We start from the raw sequence: 20,185 nt of genomic DNA, 5'->3' as shown, positions 1-20,185 counted from the left end.
AGGTAACTGCTTTTTCTTATTGCATGTTCCATGGTTCTCTGATTTCAGAATCTTGAATGTCACTAAAAGAAGTATGAAATTAATGAGACTGAGTTCTACCTTCTCTGAAAAATTTGGAAAGAAAGAAACAAGGATTGAATTGAATTTTATGCAAATGGTTAGATTTAATGAATAAATTCTTTCTTTAAAGGCCTTTTTTTTTTAATAAAAAAGAAAAGTCAACTATGCAATCAAAGGAATTAAGTTTCCAGGATGGGTAATTTTCTCTATTGTATTTCACAGTTTGAACCCAGAATACTAAGCATTCCTCCAAATTACAAAGCAGGGGAAATAGAAGCTTTATAACTAACAAATGTAAAGCCTCAATTGTTCAACAGGGTCGCATAGAAATCTGTGTTAGAGCAAGTGAAAATATGGTGGTCCCTTGGATCCTTAATGGAAAATATTGTGACATTTCTTTGGAAAAAGTTCCTAAGTTAGACGTTTCTATCCTAACTCAATTTGAGTGCTCTTTTCAAAGTTAAATAGTATAATGTGTCATCAGTTCACATTGAACTGAATGTCCTTGGAGTTTTCTTGTGTCTTATGGTTTTTTTTTTTTATCTTTTTTGTTTTTCATTTTTTTAAATTACTCAAATGAATTTATCGCATCTGTAGTTGTATAATGATCATAGCAGGATTTCCATCCCACAGCCCAAGCACATCCCCCCACCCCCCAAACTGTCTGCTCCGGAGACCATAAGTTTATATGTTTTTTTTTTTCCTGTATCTCCACACTCATCTTTTGGCAGCAGCTAGTGGATGGGAGACCAACACCTGCTTCCCTCCCCAAAGCCCTGCTCTGCCTCCAGCACCATCACTGCTGTAAAGGAGAAGATTTTTCCACCATCCCAACTCTGCCCAGCCCCATCTTTTCCCTTTTAGATATATATCTAATTACTTTGTTGTTGGTGGTAAAAATAAGATCTTATTTGAAGAGCTTTCTTAAAATACCAAGTGAAACATCAACAGAAATGAATGCAGTTGAGACTGACCTATCTCCAAAGCCAAAAGCCTGCCCCCGACACTGTGAGTGACTCCTGCTGTGTTGTGGCATGGGACAGAGACCCTGCTGCAGGCAGAGGCCATCTGGGCTTCAGTCCTGGCTGTGTCCCTAGCAGTGTACTCTTCCATGGTGGCCTACTTCACTTGGGTCTAGAATGTGAACACCTAGGCCTCGTGTCAATAAATGTTGGTTGAGTGAATGAGGTCCTGAAGCAGACCCCAGCCTGTCTGGTTCAGTCTCTTTGCACACTGGAAACATTCCTTTCAAGGCTTCTTTGTCCTTAGAAATGTATTGTCCGTGGGGTGGCCCCTGTCTTCTCACCCTCCATACCTCCCTGGGTGATCTCACTTACTCATGTGGTTTGATCTCTCACCGGTTTATTGGTAAATCCTAAACTTAGAATTTAGAACCTCTCTCTCTTTGTCTCCTCCTCACCCTTCCTTTCCCCTCCCCTCCTGTCTTTACCTCTTGCCCATGATAATGGACCCTGGAATCCCTGAACTCCTATAAATCACTAGGGAGTAGAATTTTCCCTGCTAAATGCAAGTACAAGAAAGAATACAGAAAAACAAACATAAAACAAACCCCCGAACAAACCACAAAGAGGTCTCTCTGAGGGCTTCAGCCGGTGGCTCTTCTTCTGTGTCCCATCTGTTCTTCAGTCTTGTCGGTTCTTCCAGCCAAGAAGCAGCCTCTCATGGACTCTGCCTCACTCCCCTTTCCCACGTCGGGTTCCAGTCCTCATTATTTCACACTTTACTTAATCCAGTAAACGTTCCATCTGTCTTCCCGACTTTGCTTTTTTCTCTTTTGTTTTCTCTATCCTGGTGCAGGATAGCCTCCCTAGCAATCTGGTTTTGTCTTGATATCTCCTTGCTTCTTGGCGGGTAGTGCAGAGGGGCTCTGTCCTGTGTACCAGCTCATGCAGAGTCTGCCCCCAGGCACTCCTCTGAGTCAGCCATCAGAGGGCCGCATGTCACCGTTGAAATCCACTTCTTGACCTGTGCAGCCTAACACATAGCCATTAGCCACGTGTGTGACTGATCCCTTGAGATTTGTCCTGTAGGCTTAAGGAATTGAACTTTTAATTTATTTAATTGTGATTGTTTGCCTTTTAAACTTAAAAATAGAAGCAGTTTTGTCAATGTGAATGGGAATATCAACAATGACTTTTAGTATTTGATTCAGTTATGAGAAAACTTTTATATGTACATATTTGAAACAGTTTGGGTATGTGAATTCATCTTTTCAGCTGTGATTTTATAATATCTAAATGCAGATTAAGGGAGTTCGCTGGTGGCCTGGTGGGTACGATCCTTTGTGTTCACCACTGCAGCCTCATTTCAAACCCTAAGTCTGGGAACTTAGATCCTACATAAAGCCACTCCATGCAGCAGCCAAAAATAAAAAAAAGAAAAATGTAGATTAATAATTTCTGATTAATTTAGCATCCAAATTGGGATATATTGCAAGTGTGAAATACATATTAGATATCAGAGACTTAGTAAAAGAACATAAAATATCACCTAATAATTTTTATGTATTGAATACATAATGAAATAACATTTTAGATGTACTGAGTTAGATGAAATACATCTTGAAGTGAATTGAATCCTTTGCTTTTTTCAAAATGAGGTTACTGGAGTTCCCGTCGTGGTGCAGTGGTTAACGAATCCGACTAGGAACCATGAGGTTGCGGGTTCAGTCCCTGCCCTTGCTCAGTGGGTTAATGATCCAGCGTTGCCGTGAGCTGTGGTGTAGGTTGCAGACGCGGCTTGGATCCTGTGTTGCTGTGGCTCTGGCGTAAGCCGGTGGCTACAGCTCCGATTGGACCCCTAGCCTGGGAACCTCCATATGCCGTGGGAGCGGCCCAAAGAAATGGCAAAAAGACAAAAAAAAAAAAAAATGAGGTTACTTAAAATACTTAAATTACACATGTAACTTGTATTACGCTTCTATCAGACATTGCTATTCGAAAACAGTTGGGCCATTTTCCTTATTCTTCACTCCCGTAGCTTAGATTTTCCAGGGCAGGCTAAATTTTTAATATTTTCTGTAACCACCTCCTCCATCCTCATAAATAACTCATAATTGTTAGATAACCTGTGAATGGTTTAGAAAATGCAATCCAGGCTTCTACCCCTTTCTAGTGTCTTCCAACAATGTTCTTTACATCTGGAGCACTTTTTTTTTTTTTTTACTGAAGTATACATATCCTCTGGGTCCAACTCCGATTATATGTCATCTCCCACCTCTGTGCCATCCTTGACTATACGCCATGGATTGATGTCTCCTATCTCTTGATTTTTTCAGAGCACTCAGAGTTGGTTTCTACACAGTCACACTCATTGCCACACTCCATGCTTTGTTGCATTGCTCTGACTTCTTACATGCAAATCTTCACTTCCCTTCTAGAATGTTCAGTCAATTTGAATCAAGCATCATGCTTTCTCCTTCTTTGTCACATCTACCAAATTTGAACTTTTATTTTGAACAATACAAAGGCTCAAGAAGGACCAGTGAAGAAAAATTCCATATAGTTGAATTGTACCATTATTGAGTTGCCAGATACTAAATTTGGCCATTTTAATTAATTAAAGAAATAAATTTATACTTTTGAAGATGTGCTGTAGTGGAAAAATAATTTGCCACAAAGTCAACAAGCTAAGCTTTTAGTTCCAATCCTATCTCCCTGGGCACCTGACCTTGGAATAAGTGCACTTCACCTCTCTGGAAATTTCTTACCTAGAAAAGAGATTAGATAAGCTCTAAGGTATATTGCAAATCCCATATTTTGTAAGTCTATGATGGAAATCTTTTTCAACTGCCTTACTTGCTACTCTGAATTTTTAAAATAGAACATGCTGAACAGAAATTAGCATTTTTTAAAATGTCAGAGTCATTATTAAGGATGTCAATTATTATGCACTGACAGCATAATGCAGCTAAGGGGTTATTGTGATGTGTATGATGGCTTACTCTCTAGAGCGTGTGGTTTTTATTTTTAAATTAATGTCTGCCCTTTAAGGTCCTCTTTTAATGTCAGACTATCACCTGTCACATATTGCTCACGCTGGCCCTGCTTGTCTTAATACTTCCCCTGTCCTCATCCCACCTAATTTGGGACTCTTAACCTAAGGCGATGTGGGGAAACCCAGTAATGATAAGCTTCTTTGACTTATGTCTGAAATTGCTCATTTAGTCCCTCAGCAACCATTTATCGGGTGTCTGCCTATACCTGTGTGCGAGGCACAAGGTGGTGCAGGGGCTGAGGAAGAAATAACTTACCAGCCATCTTAATAACCGTGGGGGACTTCACAGTGAGGAAAGAGTCTGAATTTCAATGCAGGGCTTCTGCAGGCCTTTTTCTTCACTTCTCCATTTCTAGCTCCTTTCCCGATGGGCCGAGTTTCCCAGACAAGTCACCTGTAGATAATAGAGGACTTAATAGTAGTTAGTTACACAGCGAGGAACTCTTGCAGAAATAGGCAAAGAGACAAGTAGAACACAACAGAAAGCCCTGAGGTAGCTTCCATGTATGTGTAGGGACTGGATGTGTACAGAAGTAATTTCCCAAGACGGAAGAGAATGGGTTGCTTAGCCTCTCATTTAATTCTTTGCAGTAAGCTTGTGAGCCAGGTAACACTCTTCTCCCCACTTTATAGATTTGGCAAAGAGAGGTTCAGAGGTTTGCCTAAAGTCTCAGTGGTGGATCTGGGAAAAAGTGTATCATCTTTGGTCTGTTTCTCCCCTTTCTCAGTACTGGGTCACATCAAATGTTAGATGATCTGAACCCTTCTGGTGGTCAAAGGAAACAAAGAGAAAAACGATTCTCAGCCTGGGGACATTTAACAATGTCGAGAAACATCTTTGCTTCTCACAACTGAAAAGTGAGACATGCTCTTGGCATCTAGTAGGTCAAGACTAGGGATGCTGCTAAATAACCTGCAACACAGGACAACTCCCACGAATGGTCCAGCTTAAAATGTCGATAATGCCGAGGTTGAGAAATCCTACAATAGGTCAGAGAAAGCTCTTATTCCTTCGCTGGTGCTGTGGGATGGATTAAAATAAATAACGTATTTGCACTCTATTTTTTCAATCTTTTTTTGTCGTAGTCACACTGTCCTGAAGCCAGGAACAAGTGGGAGGAAGGTGGGAAGGAGCTTCTGATGCATGAGGATACCTGGAACATTTTTCTTTAACCTTGCCTGTAGGAATACAAGTCACAGCTAAAGATTTACTGCATATCTGTAGTAGACATGACTAATATTTGAATTTCTCATCTTCCTTTTTGAGGATGGGATGTTGAGCACATGCTTCTTGAAGTTGGGTTTAGTCAGGCGACTGGAATGTGAATTACAGATGGAAGCAAGTTCCGATTTTCTGCTCTTGTTCTAGACCACAGCAACTATGAGCGTGTATGTTTGGGATGGAGAAACTGGAACATCTAAGTGATGAGGAAAACTGCCCCAGTGGAGAACAGCAGTCCTGCTCAGTATCCCAGATCTGCTAAAGACTTTATATGAGTAAGAACTAACCTTTTGTTGTGGTATACCACAGAGAATTTGGAAATTATTATCGTAGCATATTCTGACTTATCCTACCTCATTCATCCAAGTTCATTAGCAAGTATTTGAGAATTTTTGAACCCCCAAATTTCACATACGTATTCATTTCACACTGCTTTCTCAAATTTTGATTAGCACTGAGGTCCTAGAGAAATGTTGGACTCTATAAAACTCCAGTGACTGCAGTAAGCACAAAATGTTGTCACATATAGTTGCTGGGGCTTTGTGTAAAGGAGTGGTTTTTTTTCTTTTTTTCAGGCCTTGAAAATACATTTTATGTCTGAAATCATTTCTGTTGACATTAAAATATGTCCTGAATTGTGACATCTCAAGCTTGAAGACTTTTACCTGCTTATTATATAATTTCTATTATATAAGGTATAATGTAAACTTGATTTGGTTTCCCGAATTTCTCGATTAGACAGTGTGAGAATTCTAGGACAGTGGTAATCAACTTCTCTCTCTTCCACACACTTCAGTCTTTCTTGCTTCCTAATTTGAGTCAAAACCCTGTCATTACTTCTCTGACCTGTTGGAAACAGTTTACCATTTTTTGCAAGTTAAAGATCTAGAGACTGAAGACCAATCTTTTCTGTTTAAGTTATCAGTACTCTTGTAATGTTACTCTATGTCTACAGCCCAATGTGCCTTTTACTAACCCCCTTCTGTAAGTACATCTGTTTTAACTTATATCTAACAGATTGATTATTGCATTTATTTGCTAGCTCAGGACTGTTTATTTACTTCCTACCAATCCTATAGCTTTATTACATGAGCTGTAACTATTACCTAAGGGTTGCCTGGAAATCCTTAGTTCTTTTCACCTGTGGGAGTTTCATCTCCTTTTCCTCTGATGGCAAGTCTACTGCCCTGAGATGCAGTCCTACAGGTGCTGGAAAATCTAACATGTGCACTAGGATGGCCGGGCTGTGCCATGCATGTGACTTTCTCGTGGTCCATCCACACTGTGGCCTGTTGCCCTGTCAGCCCCGGATCCTGGCGGCTTTGTCTTCTCTCCACACGAGCAGTGCCTTCCCATTGCCTCTCTCACCTCTGGCTTAGAGCACGGCTCTGCACTGGCTCACAGTGCTACTGTAATAGACTGATGGAAGGTTGAGGGGTCACCGAGGGGGTCACCCTCCTTTCTCAGGGCTCTCGCTCCATCTCTGTCCCCTGTCCTAGGAAGCCCGCAAATTCTCCTAACTCTAGTATGTGCCACCCTTTGGCTTTCCTAAGCTCTGGTTCAACTCATGGTCCTGCTTTTTTGTTTTATCAACTTCAGCCAGACCTTCTGCCAAACAAAGGCTGCCTATTCTGTGTTGACTCCCTTTGGAAATATGTGCTTCCGGATTAGTGTTTTCTTTCATCCAGCGCATTGTTAGAAATGGGAGTTCCTAATTTCTAGCACAGGGAGGAAACAATATAAGGTATCAAGGCATTTGAGGAGCGTGAGAAGGAGTAGGTGACTTTGTGGGAGCGGGGAGGAACGTGTGAGAGCACAGAAGACTTGCAGAGCTGGAGCCTGTGGGATCCAAGTGGTCAAAATGAGCCATGTAGTGGAGGCTCTTGGGACATATTATGTGGCCAGAAAGAAGCTTTTAAAAGATGTAAAGGAGCAGAATGTTGTGCTCAAAACTACGTTCTAGGAAGATCACTCTGGCTTGGGTCAGAGGGCCACAGAATGGAGATGGAGAGAACAGTTATGACTTTCACTCTGGAAGGAAATATCAAATGTATGGGCTGAGGCAGAAGAAGGGGAATGGAGAGACGTGGATTTGGGAGCTGTTGAGGAGGTGGGATCGAAGGGCCTTGCCAGGTGTTTGGGGGCAGAGGCTCAGTGAGAGGATGAGCCTTGCTTGTGCAGAGGAGGGGATGATGGTGCCCTCTCTGAAGTAAGGGAACACAGCAGGAGGACCGCTTTAGGCTGGGGGTTTAGGAAACCATGGATTCAGTTGTGCCCATGGTTGGTTTGAGGTACCACTGACAGCTTCTTGAGGATGTTGAGTAGGCAGCTTTAGCCCTACAAATGCCAGCACCCACAGATTTAGCATGCTTGGTTTTGAATATCCTTAAGGGTCGTGTCATTAGGACAGCACAGATATAAATTGGTGTTTCACAGTGAATCAGGGAGTTCCTGTTGTGGCTCAGTGGGTTAAGAACCTGTCGTAGTGTCTGTGAGGATGCAGGTTTGATCCCTGACCTCATTCAGTGGGTTTAGGATCCGGCGTTGCTGCCAGCAGCATAAGTCAGAGATGCAGCTCAGATCTGGTGTTGCTGTGGTGGTGGTGTAGGCCTCAGCTGCAGCTCTGATTTGACTTCTAGCCCAGGAATTTCCATATGCTGCAGGTGTGGCCATTATTAAAAAAAAAAAAAGAATGAATCAGATACTCAACCAGACACTACTGAATAACACGGACAACTATATTCAATATCCTATGATAAACCATAAAGGAAAAGAATATTTTAAAAAACAGTGTGTGTGTATGTATGTTATGTATAAAACTGAATTAGTGTGCTATACAGAAGAAATTAACACAACATTGTAAGTTAACAATGCTTCAGTTTTTTTTTAATAGTGAAACATATAGCCTGTGAGTGAGACTCACACATCTGCTTTTTGAGAATTCAAAAAGGGTGGGTTCAGAGACAGAAGCCTGAAGTGATGGCTAGAAGGGTGAGAAGGAGATAACAGAATTTAAGCATGTGGAGTCTGAGTGGATACAGTGACAGAAAAGCCACTAAATGGTCAGGACTGGAGCCTGGGTGGTATCAGGACAGGACCTGTAGATTAGGGAAACAGAAGTCGAGTTCATTTTGCCAAACTTCAGTCTTTGATTTCTTGATTTCTTTTCTTTTCTTTTTTTTTTCTTTCTTTTTTTTGTCTTTTCTAGGGCCGCACCCACGGCATATGGAGGTTCCCAGGCTAGGGGTCGAATCGAAGCTGTAGCTGCCAGCCTACACCAGAGCCACAGCAACTTCGGGATCCGAGCCTCGTCTGTGACCTACACTATAGCCCATGGCAATGCCCACTGCGATGCCAGATCCCCGGCCCACTGAACGAGGCCAGCGATTGAACCCGCACCTCATGGTTCCTAGTCGGACTCATTAACCAGCGAGCCACAATGGGAACTCCTGATTTCTTGATTTCTTAACTCTGCTAAATGGCATGGGGCTGAGAAGCAGGTCCTAGCATTTTGAATTTGCTCTACATTCTTCAAGGCGCCCCTGCCCGTGCAATTGGCAGAGGCAGGTAGTTCTTTAACAATCTGCCAAGGGATTGAGGTGAGTAATGAACTTGAAAAAGACAATGAAATCTGATTCACATCAGCACAACTATTTCTGTTATCTCTGCATGCATAAGATGAAAACCAAGAATGGTATTTGAGGCCAGAAGCATGATAAGTTTTCACTCTGACACTTTAATTTTTATTATTTTAACTTTGCTGATGCCTGCATGATGCTCCCTCAATGTCCCTCCCCCCAAACACCTTGGCAGGAGTTTTTTCTCCCCAGCAGTCCTCCACCCCACCTCCACCCCATCCCACATACACACACCCAAAATTTTCACTGGGTGATTTGACTCAGAAAGGCATTTCAAAATGTAATTTCTTCATTGGTGGAGAAACACTTGGTGATCATTTTAAAATATCCAGTGGAGAAAGGAATTCCTGATGTCTTTAAGATGACATACTAAGCTGCATCTTGTTCTGCAGTAGCATTTTCTGGCACCAAGGTCATTGCTGAAATCCAAGTAACATCTCTGCTTTGCCCCAGCACCGTACATGCCTGTGGCTAATCTACAGACAGGTCTTGAAATCCCTGGGTGATTTTCGCACCTTGTCCCTAGGAATAAACGTCACTTCCTTTTGGGAGAGCTCAAGGCTGAATGATTCCTGACCAAGTCCTTTTGGAGTGTACAGAGACAAATTCCTGTCTGACTCTCTTCTACCAATGCAAACGTCTTAACTCTCAAAATAAAACTTGGTTTTCATATATACTGGGATGAAGAGAATTTATTCAGGTCTCAGCAGTACCTAGAGCTGAAGATACCAGCATGGGTGCCTTAATTTTTCTGTACTTTCTTGTATTCAGTGCATACCAGATTTTTTTACCTTCTGAAATAGATTTCCAAGGACCATCGTAGAAACCACTGCCTGGTGACTTTAAAGGAAAGGATTGATTGGCTTAAGGTCTGTATATTTCTTGGGTTGTTTGATTGCATTTCAGCTTAGAAAACAAGAGGGTACTGGATTTAATTATCTAACACCCTAATTCACTTGGATGTCCTACAGTCACAGTAATTCAATTTAGCCCAAATTGAATTCATTCTGTCTCCCCATTGTTGCTCTCCTCCCACAATTCATGTCCTAAGGGTTAGTACCACCACCCACACAGACACCCAGTCCAGAAGGATGGGAGTTACCTCTTGCATCTTCACCAGTCTCCACATTCTCTTGATTCTGTCTCTTCAGTCTCTCATTTCTCTGTTTTCCTGCACTTTCCCACCGCTTTACTTAAGGTCCCCACCATATCTTACCTGATCTGTGCTGTGTTAATAGTATCTCTTCACGCCTTCCTGCCTCCCTGAGCTCAGTAGCTGGCCTTGTCGTCCTTACAAAATGACCCTCCTGGGTTGCAAATCTGATTGTTTTATTACAACTTAAGACCCCCTCAGTGGTTTCCCATGCCTACAGGATAATGTCTGAATTCTTTATACAATCACCACAGCTTCTCCTGTATGGGCTGGTCTCTGCCTTCCCTCCTCACCCCATGGTCTGACATTCTGCCATGTGACCTGGTGTTTCAGCGACATCATGTGCTTCCAGGCCGTCCTGTGACATACCCATTCCTTTCATGTTCTCTCTGCCTGGAGTGTCTTTCCTCCTCTCCTCTGACTGAGAAACTTCTGGTTATATTTTAAGAATATCTTATCCTTGGTAGCAGCTATTTTGGTTTTTTTGACCTCATGCTCATGAAGGCACTTCATGTTACCTTGCAGCGATGTTATCACACAAACCGGGTGGCTTAAAACCACAGGAATTTATCCTCTCATAGTTGTGCAGGCCAGAAGTCTGAGATCAAGGTGTCCACAAGGTCATGCTTTCTCTGCCGGCCTTAGTGGAGGATCTTTCCTGGCCTTTTCCTAAGCTCAGGTGGTTGCAGTGCTCCTTGGTTCATTAATGCATCACTCTCATCTCCACCTCCACCTTCACTTGGCCCCTTCTGTGTACCTCTCTCTTCACATGGTGTTTTTGTCTCTCTCTCAGTGCAGGGTGACAGTGTTTTCGCTGGTATAAAATTCTCAAAAATGCATCAGTCTCCCGATGAAGCTCACAGGAGGCTGAGCCATTAGACATGAGGATTCTCCTCAGATCCTTCCTGAACAACCTCACCCCCTTTCTGGCTTCTGCTTAGATGGTTGATTGGATCTGTAAATCACATGTCCAGTCTCTTGAACAAACTGTTATCCAACCACACCTTGGGTGTTCTCGCCAGAGCTCACTTTCTCATCTTTTGCTACTATCTGAATAGGCTGAAACTTTTCCAGATCATCAAGAGCTGGTCCCTTTTTGCTCGTCAATTCTTTCTCAATTTATCCCTTTCCTTTAGCATTTTATTATAAGCAGCAAGGAGAACACCTTCCACACTTTGCTTGGATAGCTCCTCAGCCAAATATCCAAGTTCATCACCTACAAGTTCTACTCTCTATAAAACTCTAGGACACACTTCCATCAAGTTCTTTGCCACTTTTAAACACAGTTTGCCTTTCCTCCAGCATCCAATAACGTTTCTCTCATTTCCACCTGAGACCTCAGCAGAGGCACCTTGCATGTTAATATTTCTGCCAGCATTCTCTTCATCATGGTGTCATGTGTTCTTGGAGGTAGTGGACGCTTTCTCTACTCTGTTCCTCACTTCTACCTGAGCCGTCACCAGAATCACCTTTAATGTCCATATGCTTACCAACCACCTCTTCAAGGCAATCTAGACTTTTTCAGTCAGGCTCCTCAAAATCCCTGAGTTCCAATCCCATTTGCACATTTTCAGGTATTTGTTACAGCAGCATCCCACTTCCAAGTACCAAAAGTGTATCAGTCACAGATCTCCAGAGAAATGGAACTAGTAAGATACATATGGATGTATTGATCTACATCTAAATATCTGTGTCCTTATCCAGATCTACTTATCTAGTTTGGCAGGTTGGAAACTCAGGGATGATTGATATTATATTCTTTTTTATTTTATTTTATTTTATTTTATTTTATTTTCCCACTGTACAGCAAGGGGGTCAGGTTATCCTTACATGTATACATTGAAATTACAGTTTTCTCCCCCACCCTTTCTTCTGTTGCAACATGAGTATCTCGACATAGTTCTCAATGCTATTCAGCAGGATCTCCTTGTAAATCTATTCTAGGTTGTGTCTGATAAGCCCAAGCTCCCGATCCCTCCCACTCCCTCCCCCTCCCATCAGGCAACCACAAGTCTCTTCTCCAAGTCCATGATTTTCTTTTCTGAGGAGATGTTCATTTGTGCTGGATAGTAGATTCCAGTTATAAGTGATATCATATGGTATTTGTCTTTGTCTTTCTGGCTCATTTCACTCAGGATGAGATTCTCTAGTTCCATCCATGTTGCTGCAAATGGCATTATGTCATTCTTTTTTATGGCTGAGTAGTATTCCATTGTGTATATATACCACATCTTCCGAATCCAATCATCAATAAATCCACAAATAACAAGTGCTGGAGGGGCTGTGGAGAAAAGGGAACCCTCCTGCACTGCTGGTGGAAATGTAAACTGGTACAGCCACTATGGAGAACAGTTTGGAGATACCTTAGAAATCTATACATAGAACTTCCATATGACCCTGCAATCCCACTCTTGGGCATCTATCCGGACAAAGCTCTACTTAAAAGAGACACATGCACTCGCATGTTCATTGCAGCACTATTCACAATAGCCAGGACATGGAAACAATCCAAATGTCCATCGATATTATATTCTTAAGGTAGAATTCCTTCTTCAAGAAACCTTAGGTTTTGCTCTTGAGGCCTTCAGTTGGTTAGATGAGAGCTGACCACATTATCAAGGGTAATCTCCTTAAAGACAACTGATTATAACAGTTACAAATACCTTCACAGCAACATCTAAATTAGCGTTTGATTAAATAACTGGAGTGTCCTTCCTCCGCCCTTCTGACTGGGAAACTTCTAGTTATATTTTAAGAACATCTTATCCTTGGTAGCAGCTACTTTGTTTTTCTTGACCTCACTCTCAAGAAAGCACTTAACAATGTTACCTTACAGTTATGTTAAAGCCTAACCAAGTTGATAAGTAAATCTAGCCATCACACCCCCAAAATCAGGCTTGATCACATTCTGTCATGAATTAATCAAGAAGTATCTGATACTTTATAAGCTCAAAGTGTCACATACTTATATTTTTATATAAGTTTTAGTTTTCATACTTAACCGGGAGTCTCTTATATTTGTTTTACTTTATAGTCTTGCTTTGATACATATGATTTTGAAAATACTAGGTATTAAATGCTCTCCTCTTGAGTATCAGAGTAAAATATACTGCTTGGTTTTTTTAAATCGAGAAAGTATTTTGAGGAGTTCCTGACCTGGCTCAGTGGAAACGAATCTGACTAGCATCCGTGAGGATGTGGGTTTGATCCCTGGCCTCCATCAGTGGGTTAAGGATCTGGCGTTGCTGTGAGCTGTGGTGTAGTGTAGGTCACAGAGCAGGCTCAGATCTGACATTGTCGTGCCTGTGGCATAGGTCAGCAGCTGCAGCTCCGTTTTGACCCCCAGCCTGGGAACCTCCATATGCCAAGGGTGTGGCCCTAAAAAGACAAAAAAAAAAAAAGTATTAAAAAAATTTTTAGTGAAATTGAGTTCTTTGTCAGAGAAAGTTTTCACACCCATTTGCATGATATGGTGCAACATTAGGGCCACTAAAGCACAAATCCCAGGGCTGTGTGCTTGCTAAGGGCTTACAGTACTGAGATACAAGAGTGAATGCTGATGATGGAACCCTTGGCGACCCATTAGAATAGCCTGGACTGCTTTTGAAAATCCCAGACCAATTAAATCAGAAAGGCTAGGAGTGGTAGCTAGGTATCAGTATTTTTAAATCTCCCAGATATAGTCTTAAAAATACACTCAGGTGTTCTGTGGTGCAGTGGGTTAAGGATTCAGTGTTGTCACTGCAGTGCCTTGGGTCACTGCTGTAGTGTGAGTTCAGCCCCTGGCCTGGGTACTTCCACACGCCATGGGTGTGGCCAAAAAACCCAACCAACCAACCAACCAACAAACCAAACAAAATACATCCACACATTTTTTGGATACTCCTTTCTTTAAGAAGTAAAACTTAATTCGTCCCTGCTTGAGAGTGAGTTGGACTTGGTGAATTTTGTTTTGGGGGTGTCACACCCATGGCACATGGAAGTTGCTGGGCCAGGAATTGAAACCAAACCACAGCTGCAACCTACGCCACAGCTGCAGCAGTGCCAGATCTTTAACCCAGTGCACTGGGCCAAGGATCAAATTGCACTGCCACAGAGACAACACTGGATCCTTAACCCACTATTCCAGAACAGGAACTCCTGGACTTAGTGACTTCTAACGAGAGTATATGGTGGCAGTGACTGTGTTTGACTTCCAATACTAGGTCATAAAATGCTTTGAAGCTTCCTCCTGGCTTTTTCTCTTGAATACTGTGCTTTGGAGGAAGCCAGCTACTGTGGCCATGAGGACACTCAGGCAGCCCTAGAGAGAGCCAGCAAGGAACTGAGGCCTTTGTGGTTAATTTTACGTGTCAGCTTAACTGGGCCATAGGTGCCCAGATATTTGGACAAACATTACTCTGGCTGTGTCTGTAGGATGTGTCAGGGTGAGGTTACATTTGAAAGGGTAGATTGAGCAAAGAAGATTTCACGCACTAATGTGGATGGGCTTCCTGCAATCAGCTAAAGACCTGAATAAAACGAAAAGACTAAGAGGGAACTCCTCTTGCCTACGTCCTTGAGCTGGGACATCAGTCTTCCTGCCTTCAGACTTGAACTGAAATGTCTGCTCTTCTTGAGTCTCACATCTGTGTCTTTGGTACTGGAACTGACACCATAAGCTCCTCTGGCTTTTGGGCTTTTTTTTGCATTTGAATTGGAAGTGTAATATTGGTGCTCCTGGGACACTGGCTTGTTGACTGCAGATCTTGGGCCTTCTCAGCCTCCAATTCTCTCTGTATCTCTATCTATCTATCTATCTATCTATCTATCTATCTATCTATCTATCTATCTATCTATCTATCTATCTATCTCTTATTGGTTCCTCTCTGGAGAACCTTGCCTATTACAGCCTTCTGCCAAAGGCATGTGAGAAAGCCATTTTGGAAGCCCCATTCAAGCCTTCAGATGACTGCAGCCCGAGCTGACATCTTGACTCTGCAGCCTCATGAGAGATGCTGAGCCAAAACCCCTGACTAAGCTATTGCCAAATTCCTAATCCATGGAAATTGCATGAGGAAACAAATGTTCTTTGTTTTAAGCTATTGAGTTTTGTGGTAATTTGTTGTATAGCAATAGCTTCCTGCCACAGTAGGTGATTCCAATATGCAGCCAAGGTTAAGGAGCACTGCCTTACTCTTCTGTCAGTAAAAATCATTAAATACCTGCCTTTTAGGCATTCAAAGGGATCTTGGCCACTTATTTATATTGTCAGGGGCCTGTCAGTTGTCTAAGTGAAGCAATAGGTATGTGGTGCTAACTTTTCTCTGCTTCTCAGTGTTTTCCAGTTTCATCTTTATATCCAAACAAACCCTCCCATCAGTGAGCTTCATACTTGGACTATATTACACTGCCCTGATCCTTGTCTTTTTGCACTCAGAATTGACCCCCCCAACCCCAGAAATTGTATTATCTCATGTGTGAATGTGGACATCTTTGTGTCTGGGACGGGGTAAAAGCCCTATGAAAGACATAATATTGTTCTAAATTTTTCTGATGTTTTGAGCCTTTCCTCTTGATTTTCGGAAGAAAATTCCACAGGAAGAATAATAGAAACCACTAGACACGAATTAATTCCCTGCATTTTCTTGTTTTCAAACTGCTTTTGTACCCAGTCTTTCATCTCCTCTGGCTGTTATTCTTGAAGAGTGGATGTCCTCTTTGCCCGGGCTAATGCGTCCACCTGTGCTCTGCAGCACACTATCTCCTCCTCTCCTCATGGGCTGGTCTGTATCTTTACTGCTCCCTCTCTTCTAGCGTTTCCTCATTGAAACTGCTCATGATTTGCTCTTAAAGACTGAACTCTATCCCCAGCTGAACTGTAGGCTCCTAGAAGGCAAGGCAGTGCCTTGTTAATGAAGATTCATTGAATTCATGAGCAAATGCATTAATTTTGAAAATACCAAAGTACTGAATGGAGAATAGAGTTTCTCTTTTTCAGCATCTACCCCAAAATTTGTATTTCATTTTCTTGAAAATAACAACTAAGATGAAAGTTAGAGCCTCTTCTCCAGAGATATAATAAAAGAAGCTACAAAGGTATTAAACTTAAGATCTAGATGTGTCTGGTTGGTGGTCAACTGCCAATGTGGCAACCTAATGACCACTTTAGAGCATTTATTTATTTATTTATTTTTGTCTTTTTGCCTTTTCTGGGGCCATTCCTGCGACATATGGAGATTCCCAGGCTAGGGGTCTAATCGGAGCTGTACCCACCGACCTACGCCAGAGCCACGGCAACTCAGGATCCAAGCTGCGTCTGCGACCTACACCACCGCTCATGGCAACACCGGATCCTTACCCCACTGAGCAAGGCCAGGGATGGAACCCGCAACCTCATGGTTCCTAGTCGGATTCGTTAACCACTGCGCCACAATGGGAACTCCCACTTTAGAGCACTTAAAGCATCATACTGAAACTGAGAAGCTGTAGATCTGCGACACCCTTTCTTTTATTGCTACCTGAGTGTTCTTTATTTCTCTTTATTTTGCAGAGTCAGAAATTCACACTCACTCAAAGAGCCTAATGAAAATTATCTTAGGAAGCAGAGTAACAGCCATTAGTAGTTGTGAGACGCACTGTAGCAGGATGCCTACTGTCTCTCTCTCAATCACGTTATTTATTACATCCTCCTTTTGAAATGTAAACAACAGACTGACTGCATTTAACTTTTTCCTTTACAGCCAATGTTGTGCCTATTCTTTCCTCACTCTGTAGGCTTTTTGTGGAGGAATCAATCCCTATCATGACTTAGAGAGAGTCAGCAAGACACAGAGGAAAGAACATGGACTTTGTATTTATTTAGAATTAGCCGAAGGCTGATTCTGCTACTTGCTAGCTATGTGGTTTGGGGGAAGTGATTTGATCTTTCAGAATCTCAGTGTCCTCGTTAGTAAAAATAGTATATAGCTCAGAGTTGTTATGGACGTTAAGTGACATAATTTTGAAAACACTTATTGTGGTGGCAGGTTCCTTGCCTTCCATATTCACAGCTGACTTTTAAAGATATGTAGCCCGTTTCTCCTTAGATCCAAATCCATGATCCCAACTGCATATCTCTATGTTATCTCATAAGGGCATCTTTAACACAGTAGCTCAAGTCATTGTTTTTTCTTTCATTCTTTCTCCTCTGGTGTTCTCTAATTTAATTAACAGCAACGTCACTCAGTCACCCAGTCTAGAGACCTTTGTATAATCCTCCATCTTTCATTTCCTCTCCTTCAGCCTTCATCCCCAGGATCTATCAGTCAACAAACTGTTAATTCTTTCTTTATAATTATAACCTGTCCTCATCCTCGCCACTTCTGCCTGGGTTATGACTCTTGACTCTTTAACCTGGACTATTGCATAGCTCCATGTAAACAGAAGCATGTCACTCATGTGATTACACACAAGACACATTTGTAACAGTGTCCTCTGTGGATGCCCCCCCCCAATAGTGCTCACCAAGGACCATGCAGTTTTTGATGCTGTGAGCACCAGTACATAGAATCATCAAATCACCATAGCCCCCAGAGTCAGAGTCACCACTTACCCCTGCACCTGGCACCTTGTACCACAGGCCCAAGGTCACAGCATACTCCAGTATGCCCCTACTCACAGGTGCAGGTCTTTCCTTACTCAAGTCAGCCCATGAAGTCTGGAAGAGGTGGCTGGTTCTTCAAATGTGCAAACACCTATGGAATAGATCCATAGGTCACATAGCCACATAGAGCACAAAGATTCGGGGAAACATGACTACACCAAAGGAACACAATAAACCTCTGGTAACTGACCCCAAAGAAGTGAAGATACAGGAAGTGCCCCACAAGAAATTAAAAATAATTGTTCTAAAGATTTTCAGAGAACTACAAGACAGCACAAATAATCACTTTAATGACATCAGGAAAATAATACAAAAATAATGCAAGAACAAAATTAGAAATTCAACAAAAAGACACAAAAAATAAAAGAAATTTTGGAGCTGAAAAAAATCAATGACTGAACTGAAATTCAGTATAGAGATTCAACAGAATATAGGACCAAAAGGAGAAAGAATCAGTCAGTTCAAAGACAAATCATATAAAAATTATCCAATCAGAGGAACAAAAAAAAAGAATGAAGAGTGATGAAGAAAACCTACGGTTCTTAGCGACACCATTAAGAGAAATAATCTATGCATCATTGGAATTTTAGAAGAATAAGAGAGGGAGAAAGAGGTAGAAAGCTTATTTAAAGAAATAATGGCCGAGAACTTCCCAAACCTGGTGAAAGACTTGGAAATCATATTCATGAATCTAATAGACACCCCAAAATTTCAATCCAAAACAGTCTTCTCCAAGACACATTATAATAAAAACTATTTAAAGTCAAAGACAAAGAGAATTTTTAAACAGCAAGAGAAAAAAAAGTTTTTCCAAGAGAGAATGGGATGGTATATTCAAAGTGCTAAAAGAAAAAAAAAGAAACCTGCCAGCCAAGAATAGTACCAGCAAAACTGTCCTTAAGAAATGAAGGAGAAATAAAGACTTTCCTTATCAAAAGCTGAGGGCGCTCATTACCACTAGACTTACCTTACAGGAAATGCTGTAAGGAGTTCTTCAAGCTGAAATGAAAGTACACTAGTAATATGAAAACATGAAAATATACAACACACTGGTAAGATTAAGTGCATAGTCAGATTCAAATACTCTAATACTATAGTATGGTGGAGTGTTAACCACTTAACTCTCATATAAAGGTTAAGGACAAAAGTATTAAAAATAGATACAGCTACAGATTTGTTAATGAATACATAGTATGAGAAGATATAAACTATGACAACAAAACATAAAATGTGTCAGAGTTCCTGTTGTGGCGCAGCAGAAATGAATCCAACTAGGAACTATGAAGTTTTGGGTTTGATCCCTGTCCTCCCTCAGTGGGTTAAGGATCTGGTGTTGCTATGGCTGGGGTATAGGCAAGCAGCTGTAGCTCCAATTTGACCCCTAGCCTGGGAACCTTCATATGATGTGAGTGTGGCCCTAAAAAGCAAAAAACAAATAAACAAAAAGCATAAAATGTGGGAGTAGGAGTAAAAGGATAGAGTTTTATATGTAATGAAAGTTAAGTTCTTATCAGCTTAAAATAAACTATTATCTTTTTAAGATGTTTAAAGTAAGCCTCAGGTTAACCACAAAGAAAAATCCTATGTTGGATACACAGCAAATTAAGAGAAGGGAATCAACAGTATATCAACAATGTGGAAAATTATCAGTTCATGGGTAGGAAGATAGCAGGGGAGGAAGAAAGGAACAAAGGAAATATAAGACATCCAGAAAACAATGAACAAGATGGCAATAATAAGTCCTTACCTATTAACAATTACTTTAAATGTAAGTGGGTTAAATTCTCCAATCAAAAGATATAGAGTGGCTGAAGGGATGAAAAAACAAGACCCAACTATATGCTTCCTATAGGAGACTCACTTCACCTTCAGGGACACAGATAAGCTTAAAGTAAGGGGATAGAAAAAGATATTCTATGAAAATGGAAACTAAAAGAGGTCATGGTAGCTATACCTATATCAGATGAAATAGACTTTAAGTCAAATTCTATAATAAGAGACAAAGTCATTATATAATGATAAAGGGATCACTTCATCAAGAGGATGTAATAATTGTAGTATATACAAACCCAGTAGTGGAGCACCTAAATACAGTAAGCAAATACTAATATCCAAAGGGAGTAATAGACAACAATACATAATAATAGGGGTGTTTAATACCTCACTGTGAAAACAACATAAGTGTCCATTGACAAATGAATGGATAAAGAAAATGTAATATATATGTATACAATGAAATATTATCAGCCATAAAAAAGAAGGAAATCTTGCCATTTGTGACAACATGGGTAGACCTTGGGGGCATGATGCTAAGTGAAATAAGTCAGACAGAGAAAGACAAATACTGTACAATCTCACTTAACTATGGAATCTAAAAACATTGCCCTCATGAAAATTGCAACGGTGATTGTCAGGGGCTGAGGGGTAGAAGAAATTTGGGGAGTTCCCGTCGTGGCGCAGTGGTTAACGAA

The 20,185-nt window shown here is 41.3% G+C and overlaps 1 protein-coding gene across 46 annotated transcripts in view; it reads left to right on the top strand.

Moving 5' to 3' along the window:
* FANCB (FA complementation group B) overlaps window positions 1–20,185 on the top strand; it is a 742,096-nt gene that overhangs the window by 50,781 nt on the left and 671,130 nt on the right. For 30 of the 46 annotated variants that reach the window (XR_014835726.1, XR_014835725.1, XR_014835737.1 and 27 more), the window contains exon 10: window positions 5,447–5,574. The exons of 15 other annotated variants lie outside the window; for them this stretch is intronic. Coding sequence is in view for 1 of the 31 variants with exons in the window: in XM_085008539.1 (XP_084864665.1) it covers window positions 5,447–5,503 (57 nt within the window). In the remaining 30 variants the exon portion in view is untranslated. Of the gene's footprint in view, window positions 1–5,446; window positions 5,604–20,185 lie in introns of those variants that run through there. One more of the 46 variants, XM_085008539.1, reaches the window with a different exon arrangement.

This window comes from Sus scrofa, chromosome X, assembly GCF_054392235.1.
Source record: "Sus scrofa isolate SSC_HxYL_T2T_F1_AM1 chromosome X, Sscrofa_HxYL_maternal_Yorkshire_Landrace_v2.0, whole genome shotgun sequence".
Classification (NCBI taxonomy): Eukaryota; Metazoa; Chordata; class Mammalia; order Artiodactyla; family Suidae; genus Sus; species Sus scrofa.
The sequence above is the reverse complement of the archived record's forward strand: the minus strand, read 5'-3'. Positions and strand labels throughout refer to the sequence as shown.